This window comes from Nothobranchius furzeri, chromosome 13 (assembly GCF_043380555.1).
Source record: "Nothobranchius furzeri strain GRZ-AD chromosome 13, NfurGRZ-RIMD1, whole genome shotgun sequence".
Classification (NCBI taxonomy): domain Eukaryota; kingdom Metazoa; phylum Chordata; class Actinopteri; order Cyprinodontiformes; family Nothobranchiidae; genus Nothobranchius; species Nothobranchius furzeri.
Genome location: NC_091753.1, coordinates 60,667,468 through 60,691,933, shown reverse-complemented (window position 1 = coordinate 60,691,933; position 24,466 = coordinate 60,667,468). Strand labels below are relative to the sequence as shown.

Here is a 24,466-nt window from a genome sequence, read left to right as displayed (position 1 = left end):
ACTTCGAGCAATATGATGATTTAAATAATTTGAAGGAGTCGACTCATTTAAGCTAACATAGTCCTCTTGCTGCAGCCAGGATTCTGTGAGAGAGAGCAAAGAGATCTGATTATCACAAATTATGTCATTAACTAACAAAGTCTTAGAAAAAAATGGATCTAATGTTCAACAACCCACATTTAATTTTTCTAGTTTTCTGCTCAGTTGAATTTGTTCTAATATTCATGAGATTTCCATGATTTGCTTTATTAAGCCTGATATTTAATCTGTGTGGTTTTGGCCGTGGGCAGGACACTGTCTCTATGGGGTAGTGGGTGGGTAACAGTACAGAAGCTGCAGAGGGGTGGGTTAAACTACGACTCTGCTTCCTGGTCTGGATCCTGGGTTGTCATGGAGGACTAATAAAACTGGCCATATTCCTAGAAAGAAGAGCTGCACCATCCAAAGAGGGATAGATGCCGTCTCTCCGCATCAGACCAGGTTTTCCCCAAAAAGTTTTCCAATTATCAATGTAGCCCACGTTGTTTTCAGGACATCACCTAGACAACCAGCGGTTGAAGGACAGCATGCGGCTAAACATGTCGTCACTGGTCCGATCGGGTAGGGGGCCAGAGAAAATTACGGAGTCCGACATTGTTTTGGCAAACTTGCACACCGAAGCAACATTAATTTTAGTGACCTCCGATTGGCGTAACCGGGTGTCGTTACCGCCAGGGTGAATAACAATCTTACTGGATTTACGCTTATCCTTAGCCAGCAGTTTCAGGTAAGATTTAATGTCGCCCGCTCTGGCCCCAGGTAAACATTTAACTATGGTTGCTGGAGTCTCTGATGCCACGTTTCTGACTATGGAGCTGCCAATGATCAGAGTCGGCTTGTCAGTGGGTGCGTCACTGAGCGGGGAAAATCTATTAGAAACGTGGACGGGTTGGTGGTGGCCCACGGGCTGGGTTCATGCTTCCTGCGTACCGTCACCCAGCCGGCCTGAGGTCCCGGCTGCTCGAGTTCTGCTGGAGGTTCGCTACGGGGTGGTTCTGTGCTAGTTAGCCCCACGCTAGCTAAGTAGCTACAGCTGTTTACGGGCTTTTCAACAGCGCGGAGCCGGTACTCCAATTCCGACACCCTCGCCTCCAAAGCTACAAAAATGCTACATTTATTACACGTACCATTATCACTAAAGGAGGCAGAGGAGTAACTAAACATCTGACACAGAGAGCAAGAGATAGGAGACGGAGAAAAAGAGACAGAAGTAGCCATAGCCGTGCTGAGGCTAAGCTAACTGGACAGTAAACTGTTCAACACCAAATAAACTGTGTGCAAACTCAAATGGTTCCCTAAAAGCTAGGTGGAACAACAGAAAATGTGTTTTAGCATGCTTTTGTGCTACAATGACTCAGAGATATCCAAGTACAGAGAAATTAAATCAGCTTTAGCGAGCCCCAAACACCAAACAGCTTCACGGAGTGCAACACTGAAAACAGGAAACACGAAACGTCTTACTGCCAGTTGCAGCCAATCAGCCAATAGCAATAACAGGAAGCACCCGGGACCCGGCGTTCAGCCCCCTGACTTCGGAGCTACAGGCCCTGAGTCACACCAAGCCGTCTCGACTGGACCTGCTGCTGGATATGCCGCCCGCCGCCGCCAGATCCAAAACTCGTGGAACAACAATGACCGGTCCGTCAATGTCTTTGTATCTGTGTTTGTCACTTCCTTGTGTGAGATGTCATCCTCGTGTTTTTGCATGCTCGTGCTCCACAGACTTATAATAAACTTTTGGTTTTCTTAAATTGCCTGACTGCCTCCTGGATTTCCTGCCATTTCGGTCCAATTCAACCTACATCTTCTTGACAAACCCTAAGAAGGCGCTATACAGCTGCAGGCAATTTACCATTCTTACATTTTATCTGCAGTAAGTTGGTTTGGAGGTGACTCGCTGCCTACAAGTCTTTGGTTTGGAGGTGACTCGCTGCCTACAAGTCTCAAGAAATTATTCGTAGTTTAGTGATAAAATGAACACAAACCCAACAATGTAGCTTGTCTCTAATTTATGATCGATGATAAATGACCTGAACTTGTTAAACGCCTTTCAGAGTCAGAGGACTCCAAAGCGCTTTACACTACAGAGTAACATTCATCCATTCACACGCTGGTGCTGATGAGCTACAATGTAGCCTAAGCTATCCAGGGGCACATTGACAGAAGCACAGCTGCTGAGCACAGGCACCACCACCCTCCGACCACCAGCAGCAGGAAAGGTGGGTTAAGTGTCTTGCTCAGGGACACAACAGCAGCACTAGAGCCCAGCACAGGCCTAAAATCTGAACCCGTGTCCGGCCCGGCCCGAGGGGGTGGAGCCCCAGCCCGACCCAGTCCGAAAAGGTTTTCAGGATTCTCTGGCCCGACCCGAGCCCGAGCCCGACTTTTTTTTTAACCAACTAAATGAAAACAAAGTGCGTCAATCCTGACCAATGTGTTAAAAGACGTGCAGGATCCGATCAATTTGTTTTTCCCTCGTTTACCGTCACGAAGATAACGGCACACTGGCTCTGATGGTAATCAAGTTAAATTATATCTCTTTGCAACAATTTTCACAAGAAAACAGAACAGTTAAAAGCAGGGCTTGTGTTGACCGGACAGTTCCCGTATTTGACCGTTTATTTTGACGGAGAAAGAATAGAAAGAATTACCCCGACGCATGCAGACGAACTGACATTTTAGTCTACGCAAATCGCAGATGTAGCTAAATCACTCAAGAAAAGATTCCCATCTGAACATCTGAGCTGGACACTGCTCAGCGCAGCTCGCTGTCAGCGTGTACAACATAAGGTCCACAGCGAGCTGAAGTTGTGGAGAGGGGCTTGGAGCGCGTTGCAGAACCAGAGCGCATGCGGACCCCCGACATAGACATAGGGAGAGAATCTCATTATGTCACGTTGCTGCATCGATGCAGAATCATGCACGGCTGAATCCAATGCGAATAGTTTAGGAACACTATTCGGTATTTGCCTATTTGCAAAAATCATCAACTTAGTCTTCTCAGCATTAAGGGTTAGCTTTAGCTGATGCAATGAGTGCTGGACCAAGTCAAATGCTTTCTGCAGGGATTCAAAACCCTGAGAAAGTGATGTTCCAAAACAATAGATGATCGTATCATCTGCATAGAAATGGATATTAGCATCTTTAATATTTTGGCCCAAGTCATTGATGTTCAAGATAAATAGGAGGGGCCCCAGGACTGAGCCCTGGGGCACCCCCCTCTGGACAACCCCAAAATCAGAGCAAAGATCCTCACATTTAACACACTGTGTCCTGTTAGTCAGGTAATTTGAGAACCATGCTACTGAGTGTTCTGACAACCCAAGGCTTAGTAATCTGTTTATTAAAATAGCATGGTCAACGGTATCAAAAGCTTTAGACAGGTCTATGAGCAGTGAGGCACAAAACTGTTTCCTATCAAGTGCTACTATAATATCATTTACCACCTTCATAACAGCTGTAGTAGTGCTCTACCCTTTTCTAAAACCCGATTGACATTTCGAGAGGATTTCATTAATAGACAAAAACTCTTTTAGCTGACAAGTGACTCCATTATCTTGGAAAGCACGCTTAAATTTGATATTGGCCTATAATTTGTCAAAACTGCTGGATCTCCTCCTTTTAATAATGGTAAAACATATGCCAACTTCCGCTGTGATGGAATTTCTTTGGAGTTAATTGAAAGATTAAAAAGAATTGAAAGTGGCTCTGCCTCATAATCCGCTGCCATCTTTAAAAAATAAGGTTCTATAAAATCAGGTCCAGGTGGCTTTCTGTGATCTATGGTTTTTAAAGCTTTATGAAGTTCATGCACTGTAAAACGTTTAAAGTTAAAAGGAGCTCCAGAAAAATTTGGGGGCATTATGCCAGATTTTATCAAAGGGGTTCCTACAAAATTAAACAGGGAACCCCCGAAAGAAAATGTTCGTTAAAACAATTTAAGATTTCGAGTCTGTTGTAAACTGGAACTGAATCTCTAAGAACAAATGTAGGAAGAGCCTGAGAGATCTTTTCCACAGCAAAAGACTTGATCACTTTCCTGAATCTCTGAGGATCTTTAAGATTTTCTGTGGTGACTGATAGAAAATATTCAGATTTTGCCTTTTTGATCAGGGAAGTACATTTATTTCTCAGCTGCCTGAAAACAGACCAGTCAGCCTTGTCCCAAGCTCTATTTCGTTCATGTATCATGTTTGCCAATTCTGGTGAAAACCAAGGATTTTCACAGCCCTTAATCCTACATTTTTTTAATGGAGCATGTCGATTTACAATTTGCATAAAACTTTCTCTAAACAAAGTCCAAGCCAGCTCCACGTCTGGCAATAAATCTATATCTCCCCATTTAACTGCTGATAAATCATGATGAAAAGCCTGTTCATTAAAATGTTTAAGATTCCTCTTACAAATTATACGTGGCTTACATTTTGGTATCTTGACATCGTTACATACTGCAACAACGCAATGATCACTAAGATCATTACAAAAGATGCATTCTAAGATGCATCGCGATTCAGCCGTGCATGATTCTGCATCGATGCAGCAACGTGACATAATGAGATTCTCTCCCTATGTCTATGTCAGGGGTCGGCAACCGCGGCTCTGGAGCCGCATACGGCTCTTCCATCCATCTGATGCGGCTCTCTGTGTTTGTAAAATAATGAATGGATATTTAAATAAAAAGCTTTATATTTTACTGCATTAATTTTACATCTGTAAGCTAATTCTAAATGTAAAGATTGTCTGCGTAAACCTGAACAGGTCCAACCTGGTCTTACTGTGAGACCGGGTATACGCGTCATGCTTGTGCGTAATCATATCGGCGCTTCCTGAGCTGACGAGGATGTGAGATTCTGGGATTCTCCTCAGACGGCTCCTGGATGTGTCGCCACATTGGAGACAGGAACAAGCACTATTCAGCCAAAGTTTCATAATCAGGGAACATTTTCTAAGTGACAAGTCTCGCTTCAGTCGGAGGAATCTTCCTGCATGCACCCTGGTTCTGCGACGTGCTCCAAGTCCATCTCCACATCTTCAGCTCACTGTGCGTCGTACGTACGCGCTGACAGCGAGCTGCGCTGAGCGGTGTCCAGCTCAGATGCTCAGATGGGAATCTTTTCTTAAGTGATTTAGCTACATCTGCGATGTGCGAAACGAATAAAATGTCAGTTCGTCTGCATTGGTCGGGGTCTTTCTATTCTTTCTCCGTCAAAATAAATAGTCAAAAACGGGAACTGTCCGGTCAACACAAGCCCTGCTTTTAACTGTTATGTTTTCTTGTGAAAATAGATAAAATTAAACTTGATTACCACCAGAGCCAGGCGCACTGCAGCGTTATCTCCGTCGCTGTAAATGAGGGAAAAACAAAATGATCGGACCCTTTTCTGACCTTCCCCACCTACAAAGTTTAATTACAACAATCAAACGTGACAGAGCCTGGATTTGTATTCTGAACAGTCTAAACATGTTTTAAAAAGAAACGTGTGACAAAAGAGGCACCTGCTCAGTAAAACCACCAACAGGGTGAAAAATATCTAAATATTGTAGCAGAGACGGGCTACAACTTCTGGATCCACTTTATATAAATCGTTTTATTGATTATCTTCTTATGAAAGATAACTTTGACGTACACGAGCGACCGGTACCGGCTGCTGTCTGAGGGTAGGCCCCGCCCATAACGCCGCGGCTGCTGCGGTGTTTTCTTTACTGTGGGAAACGGGTAATAATGGCTCTTTGATGGGAACAGGTTGCCGACCCCTGGTCTATGTCTATGCAGGACAATAAAATTTTGAGGTTTTACTTCTGGGGGCAGAGTTGCAATGACATGTGCACTGCGTTGTCCTAGAAGCAATTGGACAGGGACACAGGGCCAACATTACCAGTAATCAAAGATGTACCCGTTACATTTAAATCGGATGTCTGGGCTAATTTGGGTTTTGGGATCCTGGATGTGAATGAATCACTTAACACAGTATTTGTTTACTATGTTTAAGTTCAGTAATATTCTATCTTAAAGCTGCTCTACCGAAAACATTATTTCTTATATTATTTAAGTAATTATAGGCAGCACACTTTAAACATTATTGCTCACTATAGTGAATAGATGAATGTTCTGTTTTTCAGGGATTTCGAAATCAAAAAGAAATTGAAAACTATTCTACTGCTTTTATTAAGTAATGAAAATTTTTGTGTGAAGAATCGTGATGCATTTCAGTCTCAAATCGAATCGTTAGGTAGATAATCGGAATCGGATCGAATCGTGAGGCAGGTAGAGATGCACACCACTACATCAGAAAAACAGTAAACATGTTGTCTTCCCGATCTTTTTCCCTACAGATGCGAGCCGGATTCTCTCGCCTTCAGGCTCTGGTTCGTTCCAGGAAGTTATGTGCATCATATCATGTGGCTCGTCAGCGAATCACAGGCTTCCAGGGTCGCTGTCGGGGCTTCTTGGTGCGTGGGGCGTTCAGGCACCGGCTGTGGGCTGTGATCACCATCCAGGCCTACACCAGGGGCATGATCGCTCGTCGTCTGTACAGAAGACTAAAGGGAGAGGTGAACACCCGGAGCAGCGCTGTTTATGTCTTACTTCGGCGATATTATAAAAGTTTTATGCAGCAGACCTCTGCTACTGTTGTGTTCTTAGATTTACAATCCAACCTGGACACAAGTTCTGTTCCTGAAAACAGATTTGTTCACACTGACACACATAATTATTCTTATTTTAAATGAGATGTTAGCTTGATAAATACCCACTGTAGTCCACCAGTGGATCTGGTAAAAACATAGGCCCGACCAGTACATGCTGGTCCTGTACCAGACCCTATAAGTGTAGAACAAAGGCCCACAGTTCTTCCTGGCTGACTTCTAAAGGTAAACCCACAAATAACCAATAGTATAAAGTTACCCAAGAACAAGGATTATAAACAGCAACCCCCAGCTGCTCTTGACTAGGTTTTATGAGTACGCTCCTTTTCTGGCTCTCAGTACCACCGGAGGCTGGAGGCTGAGAAGATGCGTCTGGCTGAGGAGGTCAAGCTGAGGAATCAGATGTCTGCCAAGAAAGCGAAAGCTGAAGCTGAACGGAAACACCAGGTGATCATCAGCATAAAAACATTTGAGCTTTGGGTTTATTGTTCTAGTCTGTAATTGTGTGTTTTTGGTTACTAGTAACTCTGCAGAGTTTAGATTTTGTGTGGGCTAGCCGTCACATGACTCAGCAGCTGGTTGGTTTTAAACGTGTTAGGAGTGGCTGGCCAAGCTGGCTAAAGAAGATGCTGAGAGGGAGAAGAAGGAGAAGGAGGAAGCTCGGAAAAAAAAGGAGATGGTTGAAGAGATGGAGAAGGCCCGATTGGAGCCCGTCAATGACTCTGACATGGTAGACAAGATGTTTGGATTCCTGGGAACGACGAGTTCTTTACCAGGTCAGGAAGGACAAGCGCCTGCTGGCTTTGAGGTGAGATGATGGATCGTTTCCTCTGGCTAGAATGAAGGTAACAAGCATCACTTGAAGCTTCAGAGCTTTGATTTGATGGTGAATTTTCTCTGCAGGACCTGGAGCACACTCATCGTGAGCTGATGGAGGAGGATCTAGACGAGGCTCTTCCTCTTCCTGAAGATGATGAAGAGGAGGATTTATCAGAGTACAAGTTTCCTAAGTTTGCTGCAACCTACTTCCAGGGCAGCAGCACAAACACGTATGTCCGAAGACCTCTCAAACAGCCACTGCTGTTCCACGACGATGAAGGAGACCAGCTGGTAGGTCACCCTGTGATGCTTGGCTCCTCTGAGCAGCTCTTACCTGTGAAGGTGTTTCAGGTCCTGCTGGGAGTGGGACATAATTAGTTCTGCACATTGTGATTCTGTTCGCTGCTGGAGGTTCAGAACTTTTACCAGAACTTCCAAACGTCTAAATATTAACCATCAGCAGCAGATTCCCTCAGCACAGAGGTTCTGGAGATGGACAAAAGGATGACTGCTTAACTTGGTTCCTTCTCAGGCTGCTCTGGCTGTTTGGATCACGGTTCTGAGATTTATGGGAGATCTACCAGAACCCAAGTACCACACAGCTATCAGCGATGGGAGCGAGAAGATCCCCGTCATGACCAAGATCTACGAGACTCTGGGAAAGAAGACCTACAAGAGGGAGCTGCAGGCACTGCAAGAGGAGAGGGAGGTGAGGGGGGGTGGTGAGGTGAGGAAATGAGGGGACGGTGGGGGTGGGGGGGGTGGGGGGGGGGGGATTTGATTCAATTCAGTTCAAGTTTATTTATAAAACTCCAAATCAGGACCAGAGTCGTCTCAAGGACCTGCACACAGTAAACAACACAGGTCGGGTCATTAAGCCAATCAGTAACAAGTTTCCTATGTAAGGAACCCAGCAGGTCACATAGAGTCACTGACTCGTGTCAGAGTCTTTACAGCAATCCTCATACTAAGCAAGCATGCAGCGACAGTGGAGAGGAAAACTCTCTTTTAACAGGAAGAAACCTCCAGAGAATCCTGGCTCAGTATAAGCAGCCATCCTCCACGACACACACACACACACACACACGCACGCACGCACGCACGCACGCACGCACGCACGCACACGCACACGCACACACGCACACACACACACACGCACGCACACACACACACACGCACACACACACACACACACACACACGCACACACACACACACACACACACACACACACACACACACACACACACACACACACACGCACACACACACACACACACACACACACACACACGCACGCACGCACAAAGACAAGTAGTGTGTCTATAGTTATGTTGTGATTTCTTAGTAAATATTCTATGTGGTGAAAGATAAACTTTATTGTATTTATCCTAGTGGATCTATAATTAAACGGGTAAACTAGTAGTAGCACATCCAACGTCAAAGAGAGTAAAAAGTTATTATCAGGAGAGGGAGAATGTTTAAGTGGTTAGCAGCAGTGTGCTAGACGATGGCCCCCTCCATGAGGCCACCACAGCTCAGCAGAACATCGTTTATTTTACTTTAAAATGAGACCACAAGCAATCAAATAGAGCTTTTAGTTAAAGATAAATACTCATTCAAGTGTGGGCATGTCATGTTTGAGCAGCCATCTCAAAAAAGGCCTAGGGTTCAAGAGGTTAAGAGCTCTTAATGTGATCAGGAGGATCTTAAAATCTATTCTGAGTCTAACAGGCAGCCGGTATAGGGAAGCTAAGACAGGAGAGATATGATCTCTCTTTTTGATCCTCATCAGAAGTCTAGCTGAGGCAAGGGTGAGGGTTGGAGTTACATCAGAAGTGTATTATTAGTGACCTCCCGTTGTTCACATGCTATAAACCCGTGTTGCAGATGCCTCGCTCTGAGAACCAGAAGAAAAACAGCGTCCGACACAAACTAGTTTCTCTCACCTTAAAGAAGAAATCCAAAATCACAGAGGAGGTGAGCGAGAAACAGGGAGAAGGATGCACTCCTTCCAGACGTGTAGAGACAATAACACTTCCTCTCCGATACATTTCAGGTCACCAAGCGCCTCAATGATGGGGAGTACAGTCTCCATGGCAACAGTATGTTGGAAGATCGACCAACTTCCAACCTGGAGAAGCTCCACTTCATAGTTGGCAACGGCATCCTGAGACCAGGACTGAGGTGGAGTTGCTGTCATGTTGAATGAAAAGAAATAATGACTCAAACAAACCCTTATAGCTTTTGTTTCCTCTAATATTGTGTAAACATGTTTTAGAGATGAGATCTACTGTCAAATCTGCAAGCAGCTGAGCCAGAACCCTTCTAAAAGTTCCCATGCTCGCGGCTGGATCCTCATCTCGTTGTGTGTGGGCTGCTTCGCCCCATCAGACAAGTTCCTGAAGGTCAGATCGTCTGAGATCTCAGATAAAACACAGCCGCAGAAAAGATCGTATGAGTTATTTTGGTTTAGCTTTCGTGGTTAGTAAAACTTCTTTGGTTAATTTTTGATTTTAGTACCTGAGGAATTTCATCAGAAGTGGGCCTCCGGGTTACGCTCCGTACTGCGAGGAGAGGCTGAGACGAACGTTTGTGAATGGGACAAGAACCCAGCCTCCCTCCTGGTTAGAGCTTCAGGTACGCTTTCTGGTTAAGCAACGGAACGGAAGGATCACACATGGTGGAACAACGATTGATAGAAATTTAAATAAATCGTTATTTTATTTTAAATGTTTTGTCCTTTTCCATTTAGCTGCTTTTGAAATGTAGAGAAGCGCCTGAAACAGAAACAAGCAGTGATGCTGAGCTAAGCCAACAGAACTTGTAGCTAAAACAAGCTTGATTTAAAATCCCAAATGCAGACCTCTACTCCGTACTGGAAGTTATCCTCTAGCCGGAAGTCATGTGACCTTTTTTCACAACTCTTCCTTGAAAGTGATAAAAAAACAAAAACACTTAAAAAACAGAAAAGCTTTGAAGACAAGTCAGTTTTTTCTGCTTTCAAACTGAATCAAATGTTTGTACATTTTGAACTTGTTTTGTTTTTACATTCAAACTTGGAGAGCTTTTGCTGTTTGAGACATTAAGGTGACGTCTCTAGTTATTTCAATCCAGGCTAATTGACATCTTTGGTTTCGTGAAAACTTCTCATCCAAGGAGATTTGTCAGCTCTGACTGGAAAATGAGAGGGTCTACCCACAGAAAGGATAAGAAACATCACAACCAATCAGAAGCAAGTGGATAGCGAACTGGAACGAAGACACCTGGATTAAAAAGGAATTACAAACTAGATGAAAAAACGGAGGAACTCATTAAAGGACACATGATGGAAAAACAGGAAAAAGAGTTCACAAAAGTAAAAGAAAGACACATAAAGAAGTTAAACAAACTCATCAACAAGAAAAAGAGAAAAGACAAAACCACACAAAGCTCATGGGTATGTAACCTTTCACAACACGAACTAACAGAAGCAGAAGAAAGCATTAAAAACAGGTTTAAACTTTGCAGTCACACCAAAAGAAATACCATGTGATGAATTTATCGTAGCAACAGAACTAGCATGTCAACAGATCACAGATGAGGAAAAGAAAGCAGAACTCAGAAATAACGTAGTTGGGATATTAAAAAACAATCAGCCATGACAGCTTTATCCAAACATGAACAGATAATTATTCTACCGGCAGGCAAAGGAAGAACTACAGTGGTAATGGACAGAGGAACATATAAACAACAGATGAAACAGATGCTAGAGGACAAAAATACTTATGAAATACTTAAAAAGGACCCAAAAGAAAACATTAAGAAAAACATGAAAAATGACTGAAGCCTCTACAAGAAAAAGACAAAATAACAGAAAAAATGTACAAACACTGGATTCCCACGGCGAACATAACACCAAGAATCTAACCCTAACCCTGGAACACCAAAAATACACAAACAAAACACCACTTAGACCAGTAGCAGACAGCATAGGCACACCAACATACAACATGGCAAGAGATATCAGCAGAATCATCAGCCCGTTATTAGGAAACACAGACCAACGCTGCAAAAACCAGAGGTGGAAAGTAACGAATTACATTTACTCACGTTACTGTAATTGAGTAGCTTTTTTTGTAAATTTATACTTTTTAAGTCGTTTTTAAACGCTGTACTTTTACTTTTACTTGAGTAAGTTTTTAAAAAAGAAATGTAATTCGCTACATTTTAAATCATATCCGTTACTGAGTAAAAATAAATTATAGGCTTAATAAATTAAATATATTACGTGTAGCAGCGTCGGAACAGAAAGAGAGTTGCGTGAGCACCACATCTAACCCGTGGGGGGGTGGGGGTACATTGTAGATAATGAGGACAAACGGCCATTTTTACCACAGTTTTGCTCAAAAACATCAGTTCAGTCCCTGTGATCCACTCGCTGTTCACCTCCTCTCTCCCTCCTCTCCTGTGGGTTGGATCCCGCACCTTCGCGCACCGGTGTGACGTCATCAGAATTCTGCTCGGTTCGGTAGCCGGTTCCGTGTTTGAATTGTGTTTCCCCACCGCTCCGCACGGAAGCAGCAAAACAACGTTAAGCGCTCCTACAAGCAGATTATCAGCGCTCTGCTCATAAAACAGAAGACCTGCAGGCCTCTGTGAGTTAAAACATCCTGATACTGTTCAGGTGTAAACATTGTGCTCCATCCCTGTGTTTGAACTCAGAAGATGCTCCTTGATGCCGCAGATATGTGATGATTTAGCTTGTTTCTTTATTTTACTCCAGAATAAGAGATTAAATTATTACTAAAGCAGTTCAGTGTAGTTAAATTAGTCATTGTGTGTGTGTGTGTGTGTGTGTGTGTGCGTGCGTGCGTGCGTGTGTGTGTGTGTGTTACACATATAGATCTGCATGAGACAGCATGGTTTCATCAAATCCATGCATCTATCTTGGCTGAAGTAACGGCTCAGGAAAATAACTTATTTCATAAATAATGACGTCTCTGCAGTGTTTATGATAATGTTTTATCTTATCTTGGGTCTGGGAGGTGCAACTTATCATGATACAAGCCTTTTAAAACATGTTAAAGTGTTACAAGAGGAGATTAATGCATGAATTTAAAGTTCATGTTTGGAGACCAACCTTCACAGTTTGGAGGCTCACGCTGGTGAGGAGACACCGTTAGTTCTAGTAACACCTGGGCTCCCAAGGCCTGTTCTGACAGGATGGACGTTACGGGACCCTCAAGGATTCCAGTTGGATGATTGGAGGATTATTTAAGAGGATTGGAATGAACACACTGATTTCAGTGGTGAAGGGTTAAATGAGTGAGTGAACCCACTACCAAGGATGAACTCTGCTAACTTTAAAAATCAGCTGCTCTATTAGCTCAAGCATAAGGAAACATGAAGGCTTCAAAAGTATTAGTATCAGCACCTCTCTGACAGCATGGTGGGAGTATCTTAAAATGACAGTCTTCACTAGTACCATGCAGACGCACACCTATCTGGAACAATCCTGATATTTTGCAAAATAACAAAACGATGAAGCTTCCGGACTGGAAAAACAAAGGAATCCTATACCTGGAACACATATATGAAGGATTGGACTTCATCCCATTTAATCAAATAGTCTCCCAATTTGGAATGGATAAGAATAGCTTTTTAGAATACCACCAAATTAAATCTGTAGTCAAACAAAAATTTAAGCTCAATAAAATAGAATTACAAACACCACCAAGGGTATTAGACTTTTATAATCTCAAACACCCCAAACTACTGTCTAAAGTATATAAGACACTGTCCAAAATAGACGATAAAATTGCAATCCCTATTGAAAAATGGGAGGTGGATCTATCAGTCAGCTTTGACCAGAACTTCTGGTCCCAAACTTGTTTAAAAACTTTTAAAACGATCAGACACCCCAATTTACAATTAATTCAGTACAAAATTCTACACAGAGTACACAATACACGTCATCGGATGTTCAAGATGGGGTTTGTGTCGTCTGACACCTGTACACACTGCACAAACAACATTCCTGACAATTACATTCATGCACTGTGGTCCTGTCCACCTGTCCAGGAATTTTGGGGTAGAGTATGTGAGGATCTGTCAAAATGTCTGAAATGTCATATCCCAACCACCCCCTCTCTTTGTTTACTGGGAAAACTGGACGATGTCCCGACTGAAACATCTGTGGTTCACGTGGTTCTGACTGCCATATGCATCGCTAAGAAAACTATCCTCTTGAATTGGAAAAATAGAGAAACTCTCTGCATTAACCAGTATAGAAATCTTTTGTTAGATCAAATTACACTTGATATAGCCTCTGCTTCCACTTCAAATCAATCTCTCTGGGCTCCTTTGATCGGTTCCATCACATAGCGAGGGTGGGGGGCCGTTGATGTTGTCCTGCGGGATGGTGTGGGTGGGGGTGTGGGGTCTGAGTTTGGAGTATCCGGATGTTCCCTGGAGGTGGGTTCACTGGGGGTGTCTGGGACTGGGGGGCCGTTGCCCCACTCTGGAGGTGCTTGGGTTGCCTCGGGGGGTGGGCTGCTGGTGGTTGTGAGTGGGGCCCCTTGGGGATCTTGGCGGCAGCCATGGGTCACTGCCTGGCAGCTGCATTGCCCCTGGGCAGGTCTGGGTGGGGGCCTGGGGGCTCGGGGTTTGGGGGTGGCCGGCCCCGGGTGGGGATCTGGGCGGGGCCTTGGGGGTCGGGTTCTGACATGTATGCTGCCGGGAAGAAGGCAGGAACATGCAGCAGTGCCTGGCCCGGGTTTGGGGGCCTCAGGTAGACCTTGGCTCCTCTGCCGTTCCATCACAGGAGAGGGGGAGGACCCAACCTTACCTGGATGTCCCATGTCTTATATACTCTGGAAGTTGTGCAAATGCAGGGATGGGCATAGATATTCTGCTGGGGTGGGGCTGGGTTGGTGCCCTCGGACTCCGTGAGGCACTGTAATGCTGCTGCTTTGGGCCCTGGCAGGATGGGCTGGGGTCTCCATAACCTGGGTGGCAGTTTGACAACAGAGGTGCCTATTGGGGCCAGTAGGGGAGCTGGTTCCCTGGAGGGCTAAGCCCAACCAGCCATTCCTCCCCATCCCTGCATGTTTCTCTCCTCCTGCTCCCTCACATCATCACACAAACATGCACATAGGACCTTGGGGGGTGGGCAAGTCAGGGAGTGCGGGTATGGACCCCATTTCCGCATTCCTGTGGCAACCTGCCCCCCAATTTTATTTGCACCTTAAACACTTCCACTGACGACATTCCACACAAACACACACTTAGGGCCTTGGGAGTGAGCACATTAAACGGCATTTGGCAGGGGGATATTTCAGCCTCCTCCCGGGTGCCGGTGCCCACTTCCAATTTTAAACCGCACTTAGACACTGATGGCTGAGGGAGTAAGTGGGGTGGTGCGGTGGCATCAGCTGGCATAGGCCGGATGATGCCCGTACTGCCCACTCACCACAGCCATGGAATACACCTCATGATCACACAACACTATATTAGAGCAGGCGGAGGGAGACTAGGGGTCTTAGCCACCTCTGTTGTTGCTTGGCTTCCTGGGGCTGGAGGCTAGGAGGGAGATCTGGCCGTCTGGTTGGGGTCTGGGGTGGTAGATTGCTGTGCTCAGCGTTGGGCGGGGGAGCCTGCTCATCAGCACCCCAGCAGAAAGGGTCAAAGTCTGGTTACCGGTGATGGTTGTACCCCATGTGCAGCAGTACCGGGATCAGAGTGAATAGGGTGTGTATGGGGAGCATGAGTGGGTGTCCGGCGTGCCTTTTTGTAAGTCTTGGGTTGTATGTGCATGTGTGAGCATGAGGGAGGGAGTGTGTGACTGTGTTTGTGTATGACTGTATATGTCAGGTGGGGCCTTTGACTCCTCCCCTCTCCTGGAACTTCTTTTGATGATATAGATCTCTGTCCCCCTCCCCCTGCCACACCTGGTGTGAGGGGTTGTGCCTTGGTCTGCCTGAGTGTTCGTGGCAACCGGGTCTGGGGGTTTTAAGATTTTGGCATCTGCCTGTTAGATCCCGGTGGCTGCCTGGTGGGGTCTGGGTCCCTGGGCTCTGCTGGGTCCCCGGCGGGGGTGGTCGCCCCTGGGTCCCGGGTCGCTGGGTCCCGGGTCGCTGGGTCCCGGGCTCGGCCGGCAAGGGGGTGGGAGGCTGCGGGCGGGCCTGAGGGCTTGCCGCTGATGTCTCCCGGGACTCTGCCGGCTGCTGGTTGTGGCCCCCCGGGGCGATCCTCTGTGCCTCTCGAGGGGGGCGGGGGCCTTTCTGGTTGCAGTCTCTTTGGGGTTCCTGTGTTCTGGGGCAGCGCCTGGATCTCTGGGACTTGGAGCTCCCCCCGTCTCCTACACATCTTTGGGGGCGGATCTGTGGTCCCTCACACTCTCTGTTGGACGCTCCTATAGAGAAACCTTACATAAACAAGCGCGTGTACACACACAGGTGCTCACATGGTGCTCTCAAAAGTATGGACTTGGGCACGTTAAACACTTGTCTTAAGACTATGGTGGGCACTTAATGCACTGTGATTTATTATCGTGATTCTTCAGTTAAGCAATGTTGATTATATATTTCTTCATCAAGTTGACGCAGTGATAGCTAGATCTTGTTGTATTGTTGTTGTGTCCCTTTTTTTTGTCTTTGTCTGCAGGTCTAGAAGCAGACTCTTGTTCATTGTTTATTTTTGTGGATCCCCCCCTCTCCCCACCTTTTCTTTTCCTTTCTCTTTCACCTCTGTCTCCGTGTCTGGTCAGAATTACAAAGCATTCAACAACAATAACAATAAAGTTTTAAGTATCAGGCGTGACATTAAAAGCAGACGCTTTGATGCTCCACCTGAGAGTAAATCTGTAAGGGTTGTTACCAGCATTCAGACATCAATTGAAGAAGAAGAAGAAGAAAATATAATTTCTATAGCGCCTCTCAAGATAAAAATCACGAGGCGCTTCACAAAAACAAAAAATATAAAAATTGTAAAAATATAAAAAAGCATTTAGAAAATCTTTAAAATATATTTAAAATGAGCAAGAATAAGCAATTGCGATTTAAAAGAAAAATGTTAAGAAAGAGAGTGAATAGGAAAGAGGGAAATCAGTGGATCCTGAGGAAGGTGGAATAAGTGGCGAGAGCAGAATAAAGAATAAAGAATTCTGCTTGCTTCACAGCCAGACAGGACACGGTAAAAAAAAAATCTGCTGCTCTGAATAAACATGAAGGTCAGAGAGGAGCTCTAGGATGGACATGGATAAAGGAACTGTAATGTAGAGGTAAAGTAGGGCAGGGCCAACGTTAGCAGCTGTCATACGGTCCATCTGAAATGTTTGACTTTCATTTAGCTTGTTATGTGACAGGTTAGAGCACAGTCTCATGTTAGAGTTTTGTCATGAGAACGTTGAGATACCTCACATACTGATGGCATCTAAAAAATTATAATTTTTTTCTCAAAATAAAAATAATTTTAATCACAATTGAAACCTACCATCCTAGAAAAACCTCGTCCAATCAATGTGCACGTCCTGTTCTCACTGATTGGATAGAAATCCTTCCATCAAGCTGTGCATGCGTGCGTGTGTGTGTGTGTGTGTGTGTGTGTGTGTGTGTGTGTGTGTGTGTGTGTGTGTGTGTGTGTGTGTGTGTGTGTGTGTGTGTGTGTGTGTGTGTGTGTGTGTGTGTGTGCGCGCGCACATGAGCGAATTGTGAACTGGCATTGTGATTTAGCTCTACTTAGATGTAGTCATCCTTACACTGACAAAAATGTAACTAAGTAACTTTTACTTTGAGTACATTTTGTTTACGATACTTTTTACTTTTACTTGAGTAAAAAATTATCAAAGTATTGGTACTCGTACTTAATTAGGAAATTTTAGTACTCTTTCCACCTCTGGCAAAAACAGCATAGGACTGTCAAAAGAACTAAAGGAGATTACAATAGAAGACAACGACATACTCATCTCACATGACGTCACATCTCTGTTCACAAAAACACCAACCCAACAAACCATAGACATAGTAGTTAACAGAACCAGACAGGACAAGACTTTACACAAAACAACAAACCTCACAGCAGACGACATAGCACAACTGATAGCACTGGTAGCTAACTCCACTTACTTCACATACGACAACACAATATACAAACAACTGGAAGGCTTCGCCATGGGTAACCCGTTATCAGCCACCCTGTGCCAGTTTTTCATGGAAGACCTGGAACATAAAGCCATAGCCACCGCCCCCCCAAACTGCAAAATAAAACTATGGAAACGCTACGTAGACGACATACTGGAAATCATACCAAAAGGACAAACAGAAACACTAACACAACACTTGATAACATTGACGACATGGGCAGCATAAAGTTCACATATGAGTCAGAAACAGAAGGCAGCATAGCATTTATGGATATGAAAATCACCAGGCAGACCGACGGGACCCTAAATATAAACACACACAGACCCATATTTATCATGGACATCAGAACACCCCACCATACACAACATGTCAGTAATCAGAACATTATATCACCGAGCAAACATGGTAACAGAAGAGAGAGACCGTAAACAAGAGGACAAACACAGACAACACGCTTTAAAGACCTGCGGATACCCGACATGGGCAATAAACAAAGGAAAACAACAAACAACAACATAAAGGAAAGAACAACCTAAGCAAAGAACCAGAACCAGTGATAACCCTACCATACATCAGAGGCATAACAGAAAAAAATAAGAGCAACAATGAAAAAACACAACATAAACACACCAACAACACCATACACAACAGTTAGAAACAGACTAGTACACCCAAAAGACAAAATATCAGCTGGACTTAAATGTGGAGTCATCTACCAAATCCCATGTAAACTCTGCAATAAAACATAGATAGGAGAACCCGGACGCCAACTCAACACACAAACAATAGAACATAGAAAGGAGTGTGAGAAAGAAACAAGTCTAAAACACACAAGAGCAGCAAAAGAAGAAGCAGAAATTACAATAAAGCAGTCAGCCGTAACAGATCACTGCACAAGAGAAACCATGTAATGGACTGGAACAACACAAGGATCACAAACACCGAACAACAGAAATACAAAAGATGGATAAAAGAAGCAATCGAGATAAGGAGACGTGGATGTGGGACCATGAACAGGGACGACGGAGTTTACACGCTGGACCACGCATTGGACTGCATCGTCAGAGAGGGGAGAGCGGGCAGTAGAGGGCGACAACGTCCTCTGCTGCCCGCAGATAAACGGAGAAGGAAGTGACGCCACCATCAGCGTCAGCTCTGAGGATGTTTGCAGCCACAAATGAACCCATCAACAAGGTAGAGAGAAACCTTATCTGTGTTTAAAAAAGAACCAAAAATGGAATTAGAAGACAAACACAGCAAAAACGTACAAAAGATGAGAGGGTCAGGCTTATTAACTGTAGCTCTCTATTGTTGCTTAACAAGCAGAAAATACCTATCTTTGAAGATGACAAAGAACACATTTTGGACAGAGAAGATGGATGGTTTGGGAGTAAAGGAAGCTCTGTCAATCGTGAAAAACCATGTTTAAAAAGGAGAGGAGGACTCAGGTTTCACCTTTCCAGCACAAAGCTCCTCAGATGAGAAGTGGAACGTCTTCAACAAAACAACCAAGTCCAATTGCTTTCATTTGAAAGCACTTTGGATTACCATGACCTAGGGTTGTCACGGTAACCGGTGTAGCAGTAAACCCCGGTAAAAAAGTTGACAATAATAATAACCGCCTTGTTTTTAAAAAAACTATTTCATCTCGGTGGATTACCGTGGCTGCGGTGTAGGCGCGGTGACCCTTACCAGCCACCGTATCATCTGCTGAAGTTGCCGGCGGCACATGCGCACTTTGTTGTTTACAACCAAAACTTTCTTGAAGCTAAAGCTGAAATAATGGCCAAAGGAGGAGACGGCAGCGCTCAGGACATTTTTTATCCCTCAGAGAAGACAAAGTGGGAAGTACGGGCATCTTTTGGATATCTGAAGAATGCCGAGGGACAGCTGATAGAAGACGGCTATCCTGTTTGCAGCACGAGCAGAAAAAGTGTCTGTGAAAGGCAGCAACGCTTCAAATCTCATGACACATCTGCGTGACCATCACCCACAACTCTACAGTCAACGCAATCCAAGCTAAGGTTAGCGTTTTAGCTAAAATGCGTGATCCGAGGATTTGGGTTGAGGGAGAATGCAACGAGTCGCTATATAAAGCAGCCGCAGCGCCGCTACCTGCATATAAACCGTGTCGCGGACACCGCCATGTTGAAATGACGCTATGCATTACGGGGCTCCCAGGGGCAGATAAGAGTTGGTCTCTCTCCGAGAATAATTATGAATTTAACAACGATTACTGCCTGATGACATTTTCCCACATCTGCAAAGCTCACTGGAAGGACACAAACCGAGGACGATATTTTCCTGATATAGGGTTTATTACTCAAGTAAGGGTAAAAAAGTATCTGATTAGAAGGCTACTTGAGTACTGAGTATCATCTGATCTGATATTTTTAAAATGATGACATCAAACAGACATAAAATAAGAAGTTATGGGCAAATATTGGTATTTTAAAGACTAAAGGGGAAAAATGTAAACATATAAACAACATCATTACAAAATAACACATTTTAGGCAAAATTTAGACACAAACTGAGGACAATATTTTCCTGATATACAGGGTTTATTTAGTTGTCTGAAAATGTAACACGTTTAAAAAAATACCGCAATTATACCGAAAACCGTGGTAATTTTGGTCACAATAACCGTGAGGTTACATTTTCACACCGTGACAACCCTACCATGACCTGGAGGACCAAGGCCTTCTCCAGCATCCCTGGTTGTTACTCAAGAACAATAACTGACTAATGATTGAGTGGTATAGAGTAAGCCACAAACTATAAAGGAATTACAAAAGATTGTCATAGGTTTAGTCAGGAGGACATGTTGCTGATTGTTATTTCAACACAAACAATTAATATTAATATTATATTTTTCCCCGTGTCCTCTCTGGCCGTGAAGCAATCAGACTTAATGTCTGAGTGTCAAAGACAAACCTTACAGTTTTACTCTCACAGGTGGAGCAGTGTAGCTTCAGCTATCCTTGAGAGAGAGAGAGAGAGAGAGAGAGAGAGAGAGGGGGGGGGGGAGAGGGGGGAGAGAGAGAGAGAGAGAGAGAGAGAGAGAGAGAGAGAGAGAGAGAGAGAGAGAGACCTTATGAAGCCTGGATATCGACACTTCTAGCTCAGGAAGCTCACAGGGTAAATCATGAGGTGATTGCAGGAACTCTCCTACAAATGAGGAAAAAGACCTGGGTTGTGAGAGGCTGGAAGCTGGCTGAGAAAGTTGTGGACAACTGGGTATTATGCAGAAAAGCTAGAGCTAGAAGATGCCAACAAATTATGGGGGATCTTCCACTGGAGTGAGCACAGCTGGCCAGACCATTTGAATTCACAACACTGGATCTATTTGGACCGTATGAAGTAAAGGATGCAGTTAGAAAGAGTGATGCTGAAAGTATGGGGCATTGTCTTCTGCTGTATGGCATCGAGGGCCATGCACACAGATGTTGTTGGAACACAGTCAACTGAAGAGTTTCTGCTAGCCTACCAAAGGTTCACAGCTTTGAGAGGACACTCTACAAAACTGTGGTCAGATCCTGGAAAGAACTTGGTGGGAGCCAAACCTGCCCTATTGGAACTTTACCTGTATCTGGACCAGTTAGAGAAGGCAGAACTAGAGAATGAGGCCACCAAACATGGGACAAACCGGAGCTCGACAATCCACCCAGCAGACTCGCCTCACAGGAAGGGAGCCACTGAAGCAGATGTTCAGATCATGAAAAGAGCCCTGCATAGCTTAGGAGGAGAGTGATTCAGGCAGAAGTCAACAGGTTCTGGAAGAAATGGAGCCAACTGGATGGACCCAACCTATTCGTCAGAAGTAAGTGGCACACAATGGAACGCAATGTTGCAGTTGGCGACATTGTTTGGGTGGCAGACCAGAATGCCTTGAGAAACCAATATAGGCTTGCCAGGGTGATCAGTGTCAACAGGAAGGGGGTTGTGAGGGATGTCAATGTCAAAACGTTCCCAAGTTACCCAGTTCCCTCTGAGACTTGTAAAACGAGACAATAACTCAAGGAGAACATCCCACCCAGATCCCCGCTACAGTTCTTTACAGAAACATCAGGCGGATTGTCGTCTTGCTTCCTGTAGAAGAGCAAAATGTGACTGGGGATGCAAGAGATGAAGAGAGTGGACCAATGGTGAAAGAGATTCCAAAGTCGCCATAGTAAGATCAGCCTCTGCTCTATAACCTTTGGGCTTAACAGTTGTGACCTCCTTGGGTTCAAGAACCAGGAGCTCGAGTGGGAGGTGTCAGGCTCAAAGTCACAATGTCAGATCAGTCAGCCAGTCAGTAATGACACCCCCTGGAGGCTGAGGAACACCACCATCCTCCCTACAGAGGAAGTTCTCGTCTGATCAGCTCATCAGCTGAGTGAGAGCACCTGTCTGCAGGACACAAACAAATTCAGTCTGCACCTCAGAAGGAATCAGTGGGCGCAGCAAAAAACTGTTCAGCTTGGGGGAAACCACAAAGAGGCTAGAATGGCAGGAAAAAACATTTTAATCTAACCACTGACACAATAAAGAAAGCCCAAGATGTGGATGCAGAAGCTGCGGATATGGCGATACACGCTGATTCCACTTTCATGCAGTTCTGGTTTGGTTTCATGGTCTTCTGTGTACTAGTTACAGTAGCGTGAGTACTAACTGGGACTGGAGTCTTACATGGGTAGTGCTGGGCTTTTGATTATTTCTGTGTCTCACTGTTTTTGTTTTTTGTCTGTTTTGTGTTGTATTATAATGAATAAAACTTTAATTAATAAATATTTCATTGCCAAGGTTACCTTCTTCAGTCCAGACTAACTGCTAGACTAATGTTAGCCAGGACTGAAACCATTCAGAGAAGAAAGCAGAAACTGAAGCTTACAACATTTCTAATCCTGAGAATGCATGACTTAATACAGAAAATAACAAAAACACTTGTCCATTTATTCAGAGGACACCAAAGCGCTTTACACTACAGAGTATCATTCACACACTTCATCCATCAGTCTCGCTACTCAAAAGCACCAAGCACAGGTTGTGATTTTCAGGATAAAAGATAATTCTGGTAAGGTATGGAAGTGACGTGATCTTGTCTGCATTTGAGTGCCTCTCCTAAAATTACCAGGCCACCAAGTCAAAGAAGCCCATCATGCTGCCAGTGACGTTCATGGACGGCACGACCAAAACGCTGCTGACTGACTCGGCGACCACGGCTAGAGAGCTCTGCAGCGCCTTGTCTGATAAGGTCAATCTGAAGGACCGGTTCGGGTTCTCATTGTACATCGCTCTGTTTGATAAGGTAACACACACACATGCACACACACAAACACACACACACACACACACACACACACACACACACACACACACACACACACACACACACACACACACACACACACACACACACACACACACACACAGAGATACCGTAAATCCTCTAATACAGACCCGGGCCTGTATTTGACTCAAGCTCATCAAGCTCCAGGCCTTTATTGGAAGGAGGGCCAGTATTAGAGGCAGGCCTCAATTTCTATTTGAGCAAAATGAACTAATGGTTTGCTGGAGTTTTTGACAATTAAAATTGTGCCCACATTTTCAAAGTTAAACACATTTCTTTTAACAACGGTAGTTTCTGCTTCAGCCCTCTCCCCCCTCCCCCTGCTTCAGCCCTCTCCCCCTCCCCCTGCTTCAGCCCTCTCCCCCCTCCCCCTGCGCAGCGGCAGCAAACTCACTGATGCGCCTGCAGCCTCTCGGAGTTCCTGCTGCTCTAAACATTAAAATAATTATTTCATTTTCTGTTCCTCACTTCTGATTACCTTCAATGGTGTCTGTTTGTTGCAACCAGCAGGTACAAAAACTAACTTGTTTTTATTTGACTATTTTTCTGTCCTGCCTGTTTATTATCTTCCTGCATCTCCTCTCAGTCCTAAAGAGAAACTGCTACCTGGGTTCATATATATTCACCTCATGAGTTACCTTTGAACTGCAGTTCTAAAAGATCTACCGACCGCTAAAACAGCGGAGTGCTCGCTGCTTGGCGGCCGCATCAGTGATCGGTGCGTCACCGGAGGACAAAACAGGTGATGCGCCCCGATCCACAGCCAAACGCTTCAGGCACAAATAAAAGACAGAAAACATTAACCCTCTAGGGTCCAGGGTGTATTTTGCTGTTTTTGACTAATTTAGAGTTTTCCTTTGTATTTCCAAAATAAAAACCATAACCACTGCCTTATGTGGTATCAATCTTTTCAGCACAACCTGGACTTATTTTTTATATTTGGACATAAAGGGGTTGCATATTAGACCTTAAATCACTCAAAAACATAAAATCCGAATTGGAAAAAAGTTGTTTATTTTACTGTGAAACCAACAAACATTTATGACGAATGTTTTTTTTAAATGTAGAATGGTAATCTAGACTACATTTATAAAAAATATGACTAAATATAGCAAATAACAAATTAAAAAAATATATTTGCCCTCTGGGGTCCAGGCTGTAAATCACCATTTTTGACTCATTTTGGTTTTTCTTTTGTATTTTCTAATAAAAACAATAAATATTGCCTTATGGGGTATCATTTTTTTCAGGACAACCTGGACTATCTGAATTTATACTTATTTTAGTAATTTGGCAATAACGTACATGTATTTTGGAGTGGGGAGTGGCTCTGTCAGCTGCACGGCACCGCCCACTCCTCTTGTTGGATCTCCGAGGAGCTGGACCTCTGCCTTCATCCTCTACCTCATCATGACCCAACTCTTCTATGAGGAAGGATGGATCTGCCACATCCTCATCAACATCCTTGCTGTTTGCCTCAGACTCCGGCTGTGAGACTCCGCCCA

The 24,466-nt window shown here is 44.4% G+C and overlaps 1 protein-coding gene across 1 annotated transcript in view; it reads left to right on the top strand.

Moving 5' to 3' along the window:
* The window catches only part of myo7aa (myosin VIIAa), a 184,608-nt gene that overhangs the window by 130,387 nt on the left and 29,755 nt on the right, over positions 1-24,466 (top strand). The window contains exons 21-30 of the mRNA XM_070543727.1: positions 6,373-6,591; positions 7,024-7,131; positions 7,283-7,492; positions 7,588-7,794; positions 8,036-8,212; positions 9,393-9,482; positions 9,562-9,689; positions 9,784-9,910; positions 10,023-10,142; positions 22,746-22,919. Coding sequence (XP_070399828.1) covers positions 6,373-6,591; positions 7,024-7,131; positions 7,283-7,492; positions 7,588-7,794; positions 8,036-8,212; positions 9,393-9,482; positions 9,562-9,689; positions 9,784-9,910; positions 10,023-10,142; positions 22,746-22,919 — 1,560 coding nt within the window. The remainder of the gene's footprint in view (positions 1-6,372; positions 6,592-7,023; positions 7,132-7,282; positions 7,493-7,587; positions 7,795-8,035; positions 8,213-9,392; positions 9,483-9,561; positions 9,690-9,783; positions 9,911-10,022; positions 10,143-22,745; positions 22,920-24,466) is intronic.